An 18,718-nucleotide genomic window follows, 5' to 3' on the forward strand; every position below is an offset into this window, starting at 1 on the left:
AAGCATGATATATATTAACACATATCGTGCTATATGTGATATGTGAGTATTTTATTCATCACAAACTGTTTAGTTATGGAAATGAAAACTGCATTGATTATAAGTCACCACCAGTCTAATGAATCTAAACGCAGCAGAGACAGAATGAAGGTAAATGTAAATAATAAAATGCTACTCCCTTTAAACTTGCTGTAAATGAAGGTTTGACTTATGTTATTTGTAAACTAGACTACTGTTGCTCCTCAATTTTCTGTCAAAACTGTTTTTTTTTTTTAGTTTGTCAAATATTGTGTGTGAGGTTTTAAATCAACTAGAATTGTATGAAATATCTAGAGATCATGTAAATACAAAAGCCATCATCTTACACTTGAATACTTTGCATTTCAATCCATTTTTGATGTATCTTTGGAAAATCAGCTTCAGTGTTGTCATGTTGTAAGAAATGTACATTCTCTTCTCTGCTGTAATCTCGTGTTTTGTTCATTTAAACATAAATTATATCAAATTCCTTGTGACGTTTTAATTTATCTTACATTCAGCCAGCTGCCCCCGTGCAACACGGGTTCATTAGCACGTGATAGAATGCGGTTATTCAGCTCCGTTTCATCTGAAAACACTTACTTCCTGTAGGTTTTTGGTGTTAAAAAAGGATCCAAGATATCAGAGGGAGTAAACAGAAGCTGCTGTGTCATGTTGATATCAAACCAGCTCCTGTAAATCCCTCTTCCCTTATTGACTTGAGCATTTCTTTGAGATTCAACCTCTGACCTTTATGTGACATTTTAAAGGAGAAAAAGCCCACAGGGAGTGTTAGTGAATCCCCAACGACATGCTGACTGCACACAGTGGCACTGAAAACTCCACACAGACAAAACACAGACTGGTACTGCAGCTCCCCACAGCCTGCACAGGATGAGCAGGTATACACAACATTGCTGTTTTTTACAAATAAAGGAGCTATGATTATAATAACTAGAACTAGAGCTTTAAAGCTTTTAATGTCATAGTGAAAATCTAAAACTAAAATAAGAGAAAATACCACTGACAGGCCTCTCTGCAGATCAGACTTACTGTACCTCCACACACAAATATTACAGTGTTGTCGAGGCTTGGCCAAAGGCTTCAGTTTATTTTAATCTGTCTCTTTTTGTGGCATTAAAAAGGCTGTTGACGGTTGCATTCATAAATCATACGAGATGTGACTCAGGCTAGTTTTAATGGCCGCAGGGTGCGTTTGCTCTCATTCATGGATAAACGATAAGAAAACAAGCAGAACATGACAGTGTTGGATTGAAATATTGTCATTTGTAACGGATAACGTGTGGAATTAGACTACTATTTCAATTCCTACCTTCTATTTCTTTCTTTTTTTTTACCTTATTCAATATCTACAAACCACTGCCCCATCCAGATTCATAATTAGTAAACCTGAAGATTTACAGAATACAGAAGCATTTAAAAGTCCTGGATAATCATATTAATGTGTGCAAAAAATAGATGGGAATGACTCCCCCTGAAACAAGTAACGAGTAATAAGTTTTTTGGGGGTAACGAGCCCCAACACCAAGAGGAGAGGGGAGGGACCCACGCGCACTTCATGCATTTGAACCCGCCGTTTCCTCCCCCAGAGGCGGGCAATTAGAGCCGCCGGTCTGCGAGAAATAGATGTGCAATTGCCGGGCAGAAGAATGAGTTGGCATTCACTGTCTGTATGGAGGGAGAGTTCAGCAGGCGGGGGGACAAGATGTTGTGGATGTATGGAGTCACGACGCACGACGCAACGCAGTTCGTCATGACTTTGAAGTGAATCACGGTGGGATTTCTGTAGTGACGTGAAATTTAGGTTAGATGCAATTAGGCATGGCTTCTGTGCTGCATATTCACCAGCAGCTGTGGCTCACAGCTGCTTACTGAAACCGCTCCTCGTCACCTTTTGCCTGCACTTCATTTTGCTTTTCTTTTATTTGGAAATATAGCACATTTTGTTTCCCATCCAAAGCAGACGTGTCCCTGCGCCTGAACTTCCTCTCGCACTGTATCTCCCATGAAGTGAGGAGAGTGGCTGCGCGTTGCGTGGAAGCGCGGACTGAGTGCGCCGGTGAAGTCAAGTGTTTGCGGATTTCTGCGTGGAAGACGCTGCTTTACGCTTCGTGCACCTGTGGACGGCTGCAGAAAGAGCACCGTGGACGCCCTTTGTGCTTCTTTTTCCCCCCCAAAAAACCGTTTTATTTTTTGGCGTCTTTCCTGCAGCATAACGCGTCTGCCGGATGCACGGCTGGATTTCCAGCAGTCGGAGAGGTCTGGTCAGATTCAGCACCACATCAGCTTTGAACAGCTCCGGGTCGTCGCGTGTGGATGGGCTCTGTCGGTCTCCGTGTCTCCTGCAGCTTCTAACTACCGGCAACAATGGCATCACACGGTTTCTGGTCTCTCGGCGGAGATAATGCGGGGGCCAATACCGGGAGTCAGAGCCCCAGTACGAGTGAGTGGCTTTTTGTCTTCAAACCACCTCTGGTGGACCGGGCGCAGCTCTAATTCCAGTGCATTGTCTCAAGCCAGTGCGCTGCATTTGGTGTTAGTGAACAGGCCTGCTGTATTTCTAGTCGACACATCTGCTTTCACACCTTCTATTTTCTTGCTTTCCTCTGCAGGATGCAGGGATTTAGTCTAAAGGGGTGTTTTACTGCAACTTGCATGTGGCTTTGGGGGTTTCGGCTGCTGTCTTAAAGTTGGACTCTGAACCTGAAGCCCGTTCTTCCTTATTTGATTTATCTTCTCTCTTGCAGCCAGGGCTTGGTGCCAAGCGGCGGCCCAGAAATTTCCCGGAGGAATTGGATCGAAATTATGTGGTATGTTGGTTCACAGCGTGGGGAGTGTGGGGCGGGTGGGTGGGGGGGCGATATGTGGGCGACGTGACGGTTATTTCCATCATTGTATTTGCGGCCTGGCCTTGTCGACAGAGTAATACAAATGTCTCAATGCTGTTTTGTGATTTCCAAAGCGCTGCTCAATGTCGGGGAAGTGGAGAAACCCGCCGAGCCGGCCGCCAAGCAGCCGCCGCAGACTGGAGCTGCTGGCACCTGCGGCTGCAACAAATCCTGCAACTGCACCAAAGCTGCTGTGGGCTTCTCCGACCTCTATTCAACAGGTACAAAAGCAGGCTGTAAACCGGGATGTCTGACCCTGTGCGACTGCTGATCTGTCTCATTGAGGCAGAGCTTGGCCTCGCCTTGGATTGTCGCTATATTCAGTGTAAAAATGCAATAAACAAGTAATTGTTTTTGCGGCAAGTGTAGTCATTCTTTTTTTTTTTTTAATAAATGGAAAAACCGCCAAAATCTGAATTTCTTTGCATTTGACATCGACTTTTTCTTCAGTAATTGTAATTTAAATGTCATTTTTATAGATCCTGAAAGAGGCGGTCCGCTTTATTCTTTGTTCCCAGCGGGAAAAGAAAAAGACATGACAGGCCTGCACATGGAAAATCAAATGGAAACAAATGACGGAGCATGCGCCCGTTTGGATCAAATAAATCCTTATTTGTATCTTTACATCCAGGTTTGATATCTGCAATATTCAGCGAGTTATGCTGAACATTTCCTGCAGTGGGGGAGTATTTCTGGAGAGGTCACCTTCAGCAGGATCTCTTGTTTTGAGGTGTTGAACGTCGCAGAAATCAAAAACTTCCCCCAGTTTTTACACCTGTAAATCTTATAAATGCGTCGAAGGCCTAAAGGATCATTTCACAGCAAATTTCGACTCCCATTTTAAAGGCCTGCACATATTGATGCATCTTAATGTTGCGTGCAGACACTCCTCTCCTGCAGATTGATCTCTCCAAGACCCAGAAATATAAATCACAAAATGTCCCCCTTTGTTTTTTGTTCCAGACCTGTTACCCGCCATGGACGGCGACACCAAAACAATGACCTTCCTGCAGGAAGTTGTGGATATTTTACTGGCCTACATCGTGGAGTCTTTCGACCGGGAAACGAAAGTTATTGATTTTCATTACCCAAACGAGCTGCTGCAGAAGAACAACTGGGAGCTGCAGGAGGAGCCGGCGACTCTGGATGATATCTTGATCAGCTGTCGCGCGACTCTCAAATACGCCATCAAAACAGGTGGGCACGAGGTTTGAATGATGGGATGCGTCCTGGATAAACAGCCTGCTTGTTTCTGGCTTTTCAGATATGCTAGAAAACATGATCAGTTTGGCAGGTTGGGGAATATTCCCACCTTTCCAGCTGCACCTGTCAGGTACGTGTAGGCCAACATCCCGGCCTTGTGTTAAATATGTGTCTAAATCACATTAGACGTTTAATATCTCAGTGAAATGAACAGAAATATAAGAAAACGCATAAAGGGAAAATAGGTATAAATAGCACAGAGGATGTGCAAGCTCTAAATTATAAAACAGAAAAAGTAAAATACATAACAGATCAAATCTACTAGAAAATCACTAATTGGCGAATAAAAGTTAAAATATTTTTAGGTGAATGCTACTACATTTCTATTTAAGGATATCCTCCAACAGAATAAACCAGAAAAAAAAAACAGAATACAAATAAATAAATAAATGATGTCTATAAAAATGGTAGTTGTCCTCCTTTTCCTCCTCGTGGCCACCAGACCGATAAATGCAGTGACGCAGTAAATCTGGTTCACCAAGGAGGAGATAATAGGCTAATAACCAGGCTTCATAGGCCAAGTCCATTATTCTCTCCTGACTGACACAGGCAGGAGACAGACTTCACCCCAGAATAACAAATATAGATGTATTGTTGATAGATTCACACCTTACTGTAACCCCCTGTTTAGTATTTATAAACGTTTAATAAATGTGTAGTTGTAAGCAGACATTAGGACACTTGAGTGTTTATTAATATACAATAGTTGATTATAACTTCTTCTATGAAGACATATTTTATATTATTAACTCTATTAATTCTTTATCTGTCTGTGAGTTACACAGTAGTTGCAGATAAATGTATTAACACATATCTGCTTAAACTACATTATAGTGTGTTATAAGCCATTTATTACAGTTTATATGCTGCTTATAAATGCTAAATTGAGGGTTAAAGTAAAGTGTTACATCGCATGTTGATTATGTAAAATAAAGCAGAATTCAAGTGTGTCTAAGTTTGACATTCATCACAAATCAGACTTTTACAAACATGTTTTTCTTTTAAAAAAGCATCCACATATACTTTAATGAGCTCCTCTGTAATAAGATGCAGCCTGTAGCCTCCACGAAACTCCTACGTTGCTCGTGCAACCCCAAATGTTTTCACTCTTTCTCAAGCTGATTTAAAACATCACTGCAGCTGCACATCTAACCTGCAATTAAAGTGTTTATACGATGACAGCTTCTGTGCCTTTTTATTTTGCTCAAACTCAGCATAAACACATGAAAAGCATATTTCAATTTTCCTGACACCAGATAAAAAACCTGCCGCCATCTCGCGCCGCTCCCCTCTCACTTATCCTCTGCTCCCTCCACACTCAGCCCACCCCAGGTACTTCAACCAGCTCTCCACGGGATTAGACATGGTCGGACTGGCAGCCGATTGGCTGACATCCACTGCCAACACCAATATGTAAGTATGTGGCTCGTGCTTCACCATGATTGTAAATGGTGATAATGGTAATGACAATGAATGCCATTTCCGGTCCGTCCGTCTGCACTCTGCGGCTGCACCGGCTGATAGCGCCTTTTTTTCACTCAATCATGGCGAATGAAAAGGGTGAAATGAAAGGCAGACTCCCCCCCCCCTCCCCATTACCCCCCACCCCCTCTGCACCCCTCCCACCTCTGCCTTTTATCCCTCCCCCCTCACCTCCGATCCCCATGGGGATTCAAGGGGAGAAAATTAGCTCTGAAATTAAATTCAGACTAATCTGAAGCTAATTTTGGTGTGTGTGTGTTTTAGGGGCGATAAACTCCACAAGAGTCAGCCTTGGCAACTGCGAGACGCCGCAAAAGAAGAGTGCTGTTGACGCTGGGGGTTTTTAAAATGACTGCAGCTAATACATCATGTATTATCAGAAAGATATAGCAGGAGGCACAAACTGGGAATGTGCTTTTTACAGTGCAGCATTGGGCTCTATGAAGTGCAGCCTACCACATGGAAAAAGAAATGTAAACCTTCAAAAAACTGTACATTTTTAAGTGGACGCTGGTACATTTTGTTCAAAAGCAAATTTAGACCTTTTTTGCCTCTTCAGAAACAAAGCACATCTTTAGTACACAACAAATAGTTTTTCATCCTTCAAGAATTTGAATTATTTGGTGTTTTATCTGCCTCTGAACAAGCCATCAGTTTCAACTCTAAAATGTCAAACACCCAAACTACAGGGGGATAAAAATGTCCGTTTACTGGCCGTTTTTTTTCCCGGTGATGAGTCACTCACGGCACAGTTTGTGTAACCGGCACCACGTGATGTCCCTTGTGTAACGCAGGTTCACCTATGAGGTGGCTCCCGTGTTTGTGCTGCTGGAGTACGTCAGTCTGAAGAAGATGAGGGAGATCATTGGCTGGACGGACGGACGAGGAGATGGCATTTTCTCTCCTGGTATGTACGTGAAGGCGACGCCCCCCCCCCCCATCTGTTTCTCTGGAAATGGGCCGGCCTGTGTGTGTGCGCGCGCTGTAATGTGTCAATTTGCATTTTGATGATATAAACGGAACTAGTTTCAAAGCCAATTAGCATAAAATAATTTTCCAACTTAAGCCCCCACCTCGTCCCCCTCCAGTCATGCATTTACTGTTTGACACATGATGAGGAGCGCTCATTGGACAAAGACTGTGATTGGCTGTGACAGCGTGGGGCCGCGTCATCTGTCGATACGCTGTAAACAAAGGATTTTTGTTATTGTTGTTGTTTCATTATTTTAAACATGCACGGACATTTTTAAACTCTGCTACGCTTTGTGTCACTCAGAGACTCTGCATGACTCCCCTGAGACTTGCTGACACTGACTGGCTGTGAATCACTGAGCCCTGTCCGTCCTCTAGGTGGTGCTATTTCTAATATGTATGCCATGCTGCTGGCCCGCTTCAAGATGTTCCCTGAAGTGAAGGAGAAAGGAATGTCATCTGTTCCCAGACTGGTGGCCTTCACCTCCGAACATGTAGGCATTTATGAGTCAATTCAGCTGCATTGTCAATATGTGTCTCATAAGATCAAATAATGAGTGTTGGTCACAGATCTTCCTTTGTTTTGCACATTAGTTAATGCTTGATGTGTGTGACTTTCACACCAGCGCTGATATAAAGGACACTGTGAGCAAAAAGCCATTCAATAACACACAGACCTTTCAGCATCGAAGCTGTTTGACACATTTTATTATATATATATATGTATATTTCCATATTTCCTTCGCTCCTGTGAGCTGGTGTACAGATAGTTAAACACAGTCTCTCTCTCATTTGTTTGTTGTCTTTCAGAGCCATTTTTCAATCAAAAAAGGTGCAGCAGCTCTTGGCATCGGGACAGAGAGTGTGATCTGCATCAAAGCAGATGAAAGGTAAAATATTACAAGTTACTTTATAAATTCCAGTGGTGGAAAGTACATTTAATCAAGTACTTAAGTACAGTTTTGAGGTACTTGCACTTTACTCCATTTTCAGCTACTTTAAACTTCTACTTTACTACAATTCAGGGGGAAATATTGTGCTTTTATTCCACTACATTTATATAATAGCTGTAGCTAATGCAGAGGAAGGTTTCACCTAAATCAACATGTGATAATGTCTAATTTAAATAACAGTTTGAGGCCCAAGCAGATAAATTATTCAATATTTCACAAATAACATCAAAGATTTGAGAAAAGTCATGAAACATGAAAACAGATTTCTGCAGCCGAACTTGTTGGTGTTTTCTTCTCTTGGCCCCTCAGATTTATCTTGTGATCCTTTGGAGGGGCCTGACCCCCTATGTTGTGAACCACTGAACTAATCTAGCTAACTGTATATAAAGTAGTTAAAACTAGCTCCACCTCAAGAAGCTAACAGTAAAATGCTGCTCTAACACTGATGATCAGTATATAATAACAACTCAAATAAAGGGGCCATTTCTTCTGGAACGTGTACTTTAACTTTGAGACATTTTGCTGATAATACTTCTGTACTTTTACTCATAATGGAGTATGTTTACATTGTTGAAGCGACTAAAGCTTGTTTTTCCTTTCAGTGGTAAAATGATCCCAGCTGACCTTGAGAGGAGAATACTGGAGGCCAAACAGAAGGTGAAACACATTAATAACACAGATATAAACACTCTAGACAGACATGATGATGATGATGATGATGATGATGATGAGGGAAACCTGGAAACATATTGACGTTGTTATAATGTTATCAGTAGCTGCTTTATGTGCAATAATCTTTTGCAGGGTTTCGTACCTTTCTTTGTGAGCGCGACTGCTGGAACAACAGTGTACGGAGCCTTTGACCCTCTCATCGCCATTTCTGACATCTGCAAAAAGTACAACATCTGGATGCATGTGGATGTGAGTTAAACAAATTGCCTTTTCGCATGGAGTCTGCAGACTTTAAAAAAAAAAAAACCCTCTGTTATTACGAAAACATCCATGATGCACAATATTTATCCACAGTAGTGAAGGAATGCATAGAAGCCAAAGCTCACCAGTGAGTTTGACAAATCTATTATGTCTGTCTCGCCTCTAACTGCTTGCGGTTGACCCAGATAGGAGCCAGCCATTTCCTATCTAACACTGGGGATTAGAAAAACTGGAACAGAGGCTGTAAATCATCTTCTCCCCTGACTTTGCCATCATGGGCCCTCTCACTGAAGGAACTCTATCTATTAATGAAGGTGATTTGGTCCTGACAGGGGGACACCTCTGTTAAGAGACATAAATGGCCTTATTTATCATTCCTCAACCGGCTGTGATGGAGAAAAAAAACAAACATCCTGCTTTGGAGTGCAGCTGCTGCTTTTGTTGGGATATTTGTGGATGCAGCTCCCGGTGAAATGTTTTAGGCCTTCTTAACTCTCGGGCTGGGAAATCCAGAAAATGACGTGTAGACCTACCTGGAGTGAAGATGCTGATAGTCAATCATCAAGGATTCAGCATTTCTCACAATTTACTCCTCTAATGGTAAAAAAAAAAGCTTTATAAAAATGAAGGACTCAGTCAAATCCTCTCAATTTACAGGCTGTAGTAAAGCATTTTTTTAAAGGTTGGGGAACTTACAAGAGATTTTTTTTAAAAGACTGGTCAAAATCAAGGCAGTAGAGACCAAGATATCCTGAAAACCCTGCATCCTACATTTCCCACAATGCAACTTGATATTATCTGTTAGATCCTCCACACCTGGTATATGACAAAGCTGCTGCAGAGCAACAGAAGACTTTATACAACTGTTTTCACAGGCTGAGTAATGAATTGACTCAGTGGAGTGTCCCTTCTGTCCCTGTCTGTCCTGTCAGGGTGCGTGGGGAGGAAGTCTCCTCATGTCCAGGAGACACAGGTGGAAGCTGGATGGAGTTGAGAGGCAAGTTACCTTTTTTTGGGGGGGGGGGTAACACAAACTTACTAGTGTTTGAAGCTAATGAGCATTTGTAGTAATGATGCACGGGGGTTGTTTTTGTACCTGCAGGGCCAATTCAGTAACATGGAACCCACACAAGATGATGTCCGTCCCTCTGCAGTGTTCGGCCCTGCTGGTCAGAGAGGAGGTAGGCCTCGTCATCCCAGTTAACACACACTGGCTATATTGGTTTTTCTTGCGGTTAGTATAAACCTTCTGGATGTGATTTCACAGGGTCTGATGCAGAACTGCAACCAGATGCACGCCTGCTACCTGTTCCAGCAGGACAAACACTACGACCTCTCCTACGACACCGGAGACAAAGCGCTGCAGTGTGGACGCCACGTGGACATCTTCAAGCTGTGGCTCATGTGGAGAGCTAAGGTAAGGAAAAGCTAGCATGGACAATTAGCTCTCTTGCTCATATCGGCAGTTCTTTGAAATACGCTTTTGGTCAGTATAGTACAATAACAGGTTTCAGGGATTTTTTTCTTGAATGTATGCATTTTAAACATAGCTTTTTTCACCTTTTAACCAAAGCAATTCACAGGAAACAATATGAAAAATATTTTAGTGTAAAAGTTCAACATGCTAACATACTAACAGGATTTACCTCATTTCACTGGAGTCAAGTTACCCTGAACCAAATCTTGGATATTTAAGCTCTAATAGAAGATCTTTGATGTTGCTTTTTGGCTTATTTTTCTAACATTATATGTGCAATACATACAATACATGCAATACATACATATATATATACATATACATTGCTATTGTATATATTTTTTACTTTTATTTTTCACTTAAATATTGTAAATGTGTATATTTTCATTTTTTATTTTTTATATTTTGTACATACTTTTATTTCTAAATTTATGCTGTTTTCTACTCTTGAGTGGGAGCACCGGTACTGTACAAATTCCCCCCGGGGATCAATAAAGTATTTCTGATTCTGATTCTGATTCTGATGACAGATGTTTACGGGTCAAAAGACTGAATTAAATGCAAATTTTATCCAATTTTCCAGCAGAAAAATATGATTTGTGCCTGTCTCGATTAACTGGATTTAACAGATTTTTCTTTGACAGGGCACTATTGGGTTTGAGGCTCAGATTGATAAGTGCTTGGAGCTGTCGGAGTACCTCTACAACAAGATCAAAGACAGAGAAGGATACGAGATGGTCTTTAATGGGAAAGTATGTCCACATTTAACTTTCACTCTCCACAGAGATAATGCAGCTGCAGCCACATAATCGGAGCAAAGTGATTGATTGGCACGCAGTGTGCTCTGGCTTTGTGTTGGATGAATGCCATTTTTACCTCTCGCTGCCAGTATAATGTGCCGCTATTATGTTTAATGAATAGCATAACGGCCTATAATTGCTCATATGCATATGAATAGCATGCCGTCTGAAATATCCTCTACCGAGCAAAACTACAGCAACACAAACATATGACGGGGTTATTACGCTAAAAAGTCTTTTATAAAAGGGGTGCTTGGACACCCAGAGTCATTTATAGTGAAAGCTCTTTAATGTTTCAAGGCTTATTGTTTTCCTGCTGAGCCTCAAAAGGCTAAGAGCATCATAACCCAGAGGGTGGTGGGAAAGGGCCAAGTCCTCTGGGCATCGGCCCAGGTGTTCACTTGTCTGTGCCTCCCATTGAGCCATTACATCAATCTGATGTTGAATATACTCCCGCACAACCAGCCCGGCTGTATAAATGAGGCTGGTGTGCATGGCTAGTCATCTGTTGGTAATGAATGCTTCCACTCGCAGGCAGGCAGGCAGGCAGGTAGGCTGCTCCAGCGGGACTTCAGGTGCCCAAAAATAGAGCTGTGTGGGGCTTTTAGACAGATAGAGTACCTGAGATGGAGGCAGGATACCTGTCTGATGCTGGGAACACATAATGGATTTCCTTGTTGAGCTGGAAAAAGAATCTGCTCTGGCTTGAAATGGACGGGATACGGTTACTTTCAGCTCTTTTTATTTTGAGTTACCTGTAGGATTTCAGGCGAGGATGACTGGTAAATATGTATATATGTAATGCATATCTATATGTAGTTATAGGTATAGATATATGTAATCCATGTTTTCACAGAGTATGTGTGCTTGTGCATAGGGCTGGTATGTTATTAATATCATATTAATATTATTTTCCAATATTGCTATATGTCACAATTAAGTAAATGCAAAAATCATATCAATTATTATAATTAAATTGATGTTAATATCTATTAACTTTCATCCACTGATGTGTTACATGTTAAAAACAACACTTATTTACACTTTATAGTTCTATGTGTTTAAAAACATTAAAGCCACTATGTGATGTGTGGCGGGTTCGTGTAATTATAGCATCTCCTAACTTATCCAGATGCAGATTTTTTTGCCACTTCAGGGCGTCACGAGTGGTGAGACTGAATCAATCAGTAATGTTACGGCCACAGAACCAAAACAATGAGTTGAAAGGCGCAAAAACGCTCCATAAAACTGGAGTCGGGTAATAATTCTCTGTGGGTTCATTAGTATAAGCGATTCCTTTCGCGTTACACATTGTAATTTGATCCATTTGTCCATAAAAATATTATGATTATAGTCTGTCACATTATTCTGATATCTTAAATTTGTATTAATAGAAAAAGGAGACAATCCCGGTGATTATAATACTACCGAAATATTCAAATTCTGCACATGGTGGCTTTAATTTTAACAACAGAAATTTTAAAAACAATAACGCACTCATATTATCATGATACAGTTCCTGTAAAAGTCACTAATATTGAAATAAGTGTGCGTGTTTTGCTTGTTCCTCTCATCTCTTGTCGACTGTGTGTGTGTGTGTGTGTGTGTGTGTGTGTGTGTGTGTGTGTTCCCGCAGCCTCAGCACACCAACGTCTGCTTCTGGTACCTCCCTCCTGGGATCCGCTACATGGAGGACAAAGAGGAGAGGAAGAAACACTTGCACAAGGTGGGTGAGCGGAGATAAGAAGCCCTATCTACCGAAAACACCTTCCACTGCACCTTTCATTTGCCCTGCGAGCCCGTCATCCCTATCCAGCTTGACCATCACGTGTCCTCGTCATTAGGGACAACATGGACGTCCACTTCTACTCAGGATTAGAAAAATACTTTGTAAACTGTGCCAGTCTTAAAATAGGATACTTTGTCACAGAGAGTATCACAGTAAGGCTATTCAGTTAGCTAAAGTGGCGGCCATTCAGAGGATCCCACAGCAGCAGGGGCCTACTAATTGACAATTAGGACAAACAGATGGTGTACGTGCCCGCCATACAAAGAGCTCTCTCCTCTCTCTTTCTCTGTGAAGCCATCCGCCGTAAACCGTTGCCATACATGTCATTGCGCATCAGATTGGTTGAAAAAAGTGGACATGCCTCACTGACACTGAGTGTTTGGCCAGCTCGCTCTTTTCCACCGACTCTGACTGAGATTGAGGGATGATGTAATGTTCCCCAATTAGCTCGTGGAGGAAAAACTCAGAAACTCAATTTCCACTTGCCCTAATGACGACTCCTAAAGGGCAAGGATGACTGGAAAATTGTCAAAAGACTTGATTTGACAGAAATCTGCAGCTGTTGATTGATTATTTTACTGCCTGCCAACTGCAACGGGACACCTGCAAGAGATTTAGAAGGAATGACCGATTATGTGATGAGATCTACAGTACTAGCCACAGCACTGCAGCCTTTATATACTGTACAGGGGAAGAAGTACTCAGATCCTTTCTCTAAGTAAAAGTAACAATACCACAGTGTAAAAAGACAAGATAATATTTTGTACACACTAGTTATCATGGCAACAAGATAAGTACACGATGACCTCACGTAAATCCCAGCATATTTTAGGTGTATGTGGGGCCTTTAATCTATAACAATGCATCATATTTGATAAACTGATCATAAAGTAACTAATACCTGTTGCAGTTAAATACATGCAGTGAAGTAAAATGTACAATATTTCCCTCTAAAATGTAGTGGAGTAGAAGTATAAAGTCAAAATTGCACTTGAGTAAGTGTACTGTGTAAGCCTCTAAACTCTAACTACTAACTAAACCTAACTACTCCAGCAGACTAAAATCCTGACATTGAAACCGACTGCGGTTGCTTGAGGAGTTAGCAGAGTTTTAAAAGTCTATTTTAATTTATAAAACTTAATGCCCCCAGATTTATTAAAACTCTGGACCTTGAGGGTGCTGAGTATGAGTCACAGTTAACTTAAGCCCTTAAGCTGTCGCTGCAGCAAACTGTCGCCTCAAGAATTTCATGTGCATATACTTAAGTTGATTATGGGTCACAATACTGCACCACATATTGTAATTTTTACAGATCCTATAATATTCTCCACACTGTTTCTCCTCAGTAGAACGTCTTAATATGTTGGTGTTGGTCAAAAAACAAGGAGTGTGGGTTTCACACTTGTAATTGAATCTGCCACAGCTCATCACAGCACAGAATCAAGACTCCGCTGGGCACAAAATAAATGACTGCCACAGCATTACTCTCGGAGATAACCTCTCAACTTGGCAGCAGCAGCAGCAGTCAGAGTGCTCCGTGTAGCCGGCTGCTGTCAGATTCAGCTGTCAGGACTGGTGGGAGATAATGGAGCTACATGGACCAGGATCAGAGACGTCTGAGGAGAAAATGTGACTTGTTTAGTTGCTGAAAAAGCAAACAACAAAAAAAGGAAACACAGAGACTCTTTTCCAAAGTTATGATTGCACAATGTTTTAAAGAAAAACTAATTAAAATGGCATTTAAGAAGTCAATAGAGGAGACGATGAAGGGATGCAGTCGGTAATTTGTCACACAATTCAGTTAATTGTCTTTGGTTTTACCGCAGAGGGAAAAGGCAGCTTTTTAGTTTAGATTTGGTTGATTTGTATTCACACTGCTCATTTCCACGTGATCGAGTGATCTGCTTGCTTACCAAACTTTGCACCTTGTTTGTCTTTTCTTTGAATTATAATTTTATTGCAGACCGCAGATTGTTTGAAAGAGGACTGACTCAACATTTTCATACTTTTTGAATCAATTACTTAGTTCAAACTGCATCGTTCTCACCTACGGCAGTTTATTAATGAGAAAACGAATGAGTAAACAACATGAAAATAAGCAGTAATCCATCAGTAGGCAAGACGTTTAAGTTTGGTTTAAGAGCAATCTAGGTGATCTAGTTTGACATTTTGAGAAATACACGTATTCGCTTTCTTGCCAAGAGTTCGATGAGAATATTGATATCACTCTCTATCCATTGATTATTAAGCTGGAGTCAGCAGCTTGTTAGCTTAGCTTAGCATAAAGACTGTAAACGGGGGAACAGCTAGCCTGGCTCTGTCCAAAGTTAACAAATTTCACCTATGACCCCATCTAAAGCTTGAATAAGCATATTTCTCCACAGAAGACCACAGGTACAGGTTTCTAAGCGTAGGTTTTTAGTGTCCAATCCTGAGATCTCAAAGCCAAAACTGCAACTTTAAACGTTGCAAGAAAACTAAACACTGTTACTAACTCAAATCTAGAGACACAGCTCCCCTTGGCAGGTCAAAACCTCTGTTATGCTCACAAATCTGACTCTGAAAACTCTCTCAAAACTTGACCCTACAAGCTAATTTCATAAGCTGTCTAATTTGTTTTGCACTCGCTGAGTAGTTTTACTGTTAAGAATGACACTCATCTGCCCAAATGAACCAAACTAGCAAAATGATGTTTAAATACAGTATGATTTTCTCCTTAATTCACGCTGTTCTCATTGGATCTTTCAGGTGGCTCCGGTGATAAAGGCCAGGATGATGGAGTATGGGACAACCATGGTCAGCTACCAACCACAAGGGGACAAGGTCAACTTTTTCCGCATGGTGATCTCAAATCCCGCTGCTACCTTCGAGGACATCGACTTTCTTATTGAAGAGATTGAACGACTCGGCCAAGATCTATAAGACTCATCTCGCCAAATCCTCCTGTACTTCTCCCCCTTGACGGATGAATTGTTTGTCGTGAATGTACTGGTAAACATTTTCTTTTCTCTCTCTTTCCTCCAAAGTCACATATTTAAGAGTATATTTGAGAAAAAAGATATATATCCATATATTATGTATTGTAGCTTTGCCGTGGACTAACGTAGTCCAAAGCTATGTAAAAGTGCTTCTGTCTGCCTTTCCTATAGTGTAGTAGATCCCAGAGTAGTGTAAGTGATGTAACTTTATATGTACTTTTTGTGATATGAAACGCTTGTGCAATAGTTCGATGAGGAAGAGTTTATTTTTGAATCATTTCTCATTTGCCGAGTATGTTGTTAAGTGCCAAACGTGGTTGTGTTCTATTGTAACTTTACATTTTAAACTTGGTTTAAAACAAACAAAAAAAAAGCACTTCACCTTACCTCAGCTTAATCAACTGCCTTTACATCAGCACATAGTACTACTTGGTGATGTATAGCAGTACCAGCACATGTTAAAGTGTCCCAGCCAGAACAGGCCGTCGTAGGGATTTGGAAAATATGTACAAAAGACGGTAAGGAAAACATTTCCCTCAAAATGCCACAACAGCCAAGTCAATTCAAAGCATTTATCATGCATCACCTGACAGTTTGGTCTGCAGCCTATGATGCTAATTTAATGTTGTTGCTTATTACTTCTGACACTTTCTACTCTTTTTACACACACTTCTTTCTAGTGTATTTAAAGTGGTAAAGTCTTGTTAAACCCATTTTGTTTAATGTCACCAGCTACATGCGCATATCAAAATGGGTACCATGTCCAACCAGGCTGTATATTTAGCTGAGTGTGCTTTACATGCTATAATGATGAACTACATTGAGAATAATCAACACTTCAGAGGTAACACAAAGTTAAAATCCTTAAAATGTCTTATTTATATGTATGTTCCTTAAAATTTATATTAGTTTTAATTGTAGTAGTGGAGTCCACCTTCACCACTTGGAATTCAAATCACAAGGAGCTGGCAACAGTGCGTACACTTTTCATTTGACCTAATAGATCAAATTCTGATAAAACAAAGTATCATGTTGGAGCGTTTGTGGCTATCAAAATAAATAATTCATTATCTGTTTTGGTAATGATTGCGTGTCAGAAACAAAGCTGGTTTACCAACTGGGCAAAGTGAGCAACTGCCAAGGGGAGTTCACTGCATGTCAACTGGTTCTGGTAATTAGATTATTTGCTAATTTCCTGCACTCAAGAACAATCTTGTTAGCTAATCTTGTGACCCTAAATCAAAGTCTTGTTAGTTTATATTGTGGTCACGTGATGCATATTTCTAATATCTAAAAGTTGCATTTAATTAAATTGCCCCAAACAAGCACAAATTTCAGCACAGTACTGGTTGCACTGGACTTCATGGGACCTTATTGGCAACAGGGTACATATGTATTGCGCTAGCCATGATGGAAATGCTTTTTTGGGCTAGTGGGTATCACATGACCTGCAGTACCGACCATGGCCACTGCTCCAAAATCCCCCTCACAGCCCAGCATTGTTCCTGGCTGCTTGGTCATTTCGCATGGAAATCTGAGACCTTTATGATTACACTTGCTGTTATCACCAGTAACCACAGGGGTCACCAAATCGACCAGGACTAAAATTTTAAGGATTATAACTTTAAAGGTGTAAACCTTTCATCTGCAGTACCACAGAGAGAGAGGATATTTGTCAGTGGTGGTTTTGAGCACTTAATGAAAGATAGAGAATCTTAAGAAAATGGGAACGGGGCAATAATGGTGTTTTGTCTGAATATAGGAACGTCACCAGATTTGCAGTTACTGTATACATGACATCACTTGCACTAAATCATCGGGGGGGAGGAGGAGTATCCTTTAGCATTGCAACTGAGATTTCTTCTTTATTCATTCACAAGCAATATTCGAGTATGGGTCCAATCTATATACCCTGCAAAATATCAAAAGAAATCAAGTGTACAATAGTTAATGATAATCAAGTTTCCTACTACGCACAGTAGTTAGCAAAAGATAAACTAAAAACATGCTTACTGTAGGCCGGTTAGTTGATGGAAAGTGAACCCTGATTTAACAAGCAGAGGTTCTGTAGCATTTTCATTAGAACAAGTTAGAAAAGCACAATTTGCTCAACATGGTCGGTCAGTGTACAATCACTTTTGATCATAGACTGTAAATAGTATTTCAAGATGTCCTAAGTACATATCTTTGTGTATACATATGTGTATATAAGACATATAACCAGAGACTATTTGTGAGGTAAAGTTATTCATATTTTCTCTATCTCCAATATAGATTACCTGTATTTTCATCCTGTTAGTCCAAAAGGCTTTTTCTCCTGTGTGTATGTATGTATGTATGTCAGATACTTGACTCGGTTTGTGACTCTTCTAGCTATTTCAAAGAAAACGTGTTTCAGGGACTGGCTTTAAAGAAATGGACAGACTTCACCTTGAAATACTCAGTCTTGCTCGGAGACTCTGGTGGTGGTGTTCTGGTGGATTTTAAAATGAATATGCAAAGCCATTTTGACTCTGAAGCACTGTGTTTTTTGTGCACAAGTGATACTTGACAGTATGTGCCAATGTGTACCTTAGTGTGTTTGTAACTGTGTTGCCTTAGTATAAATTTGCCAGTATTGTCTAGTTTTCCTCCAAAGGGGAGGTTGTGCACTTTAGAGTATACAAATGACCTAATAACGTGCAATGTCCAATGGTTGTTGATAAGTTGATGTTAAAAAAAAAAACTACTCAAAGATGTAACTTTGGTCTGAATGTGTCATGAATCAGGGGTCTGTTGGAAAAGGCGTTTCATTTTTTTGGCAGTTTGTAGATCTTATAAAGCTTCTTGTTTAAGTGTCTTACATCCCAACAGAGAGTGCCCTAGGGTTTAACAGTACTCTTGAGATTTATCGGTCCTAATTCTGTTAATTTCCCAGATAAAATTGGCGTACACACTGTGACACAGACAACATCAGATGTATGACAAAGGAATCTTACTGTGGTAGTCTTCGGAAAGCCAGACATTTTGTTTCTCTTGCTGCTGCTGCTAGACTTGCTTCCTTTGCACGTGCATGCGATGCCTTGCCTATCCAGCTTGTTTGATATACAGTCTCCTATATACCTATTTCTATATATATACATATATATACATATATACAGTATG

The 18,718-nt window shown here is 40.7% G+C and overlaps 1 protein-coding gene across 1 annotated transcript; it reads left to right on the forward strand.

Moving 5' to 3' along the window:
• Positions 1-2,406: 2,406 nt before the first annotated feature.
• Positions 2,407-15,518, forward strand: gad2 (glutamate decarboxylase 2). Its single transcript, XM_070927739.1, has 16 exons — positions 2,407-2,482; positions 2,787-2,849; positions 3,002-3,148; positions 3,891-4,124; positions 5,513-5,603; positions 6,467-6,579; positions 7,023-7,138; positions 7,455-7,534; positions 8,200-8,254; positions 8,402-8,518; positions 9,463-9,527; positions 9,633-9,711; positions 9,798-9,947; positions 10,652-10,759; positions 12,444-12,533; positions 15,345-15,518. The coding sequence occupies exons 1-16, from the start codon at positions 2,407-2,409 to the stop codon at positions 15,516-15,518; spliced, it is 1,758 nt and encodes a 585-aa protein (XP_070783840.1).
• Positions 15,519-18,718: the final 3,200 nt, after the last annotated feature.

The sequence above is a fragment of the Enoplosus armatus genome, chromosome 21 (assembly GCF_043641665.1).
Source record: "Enoplosus armatus isolate fEnoArm2 chromosome 21, fEnoArm2.hap1, whole genome shotgun sequence".
NCBI classification, from domain to species: domain Eukaryota; kingdom Metazoa; phylum Chordata; class Actinopteri; order Centrarchiformes; family Enoplosidae; genus Enoplosus; species Enoplosus armatus.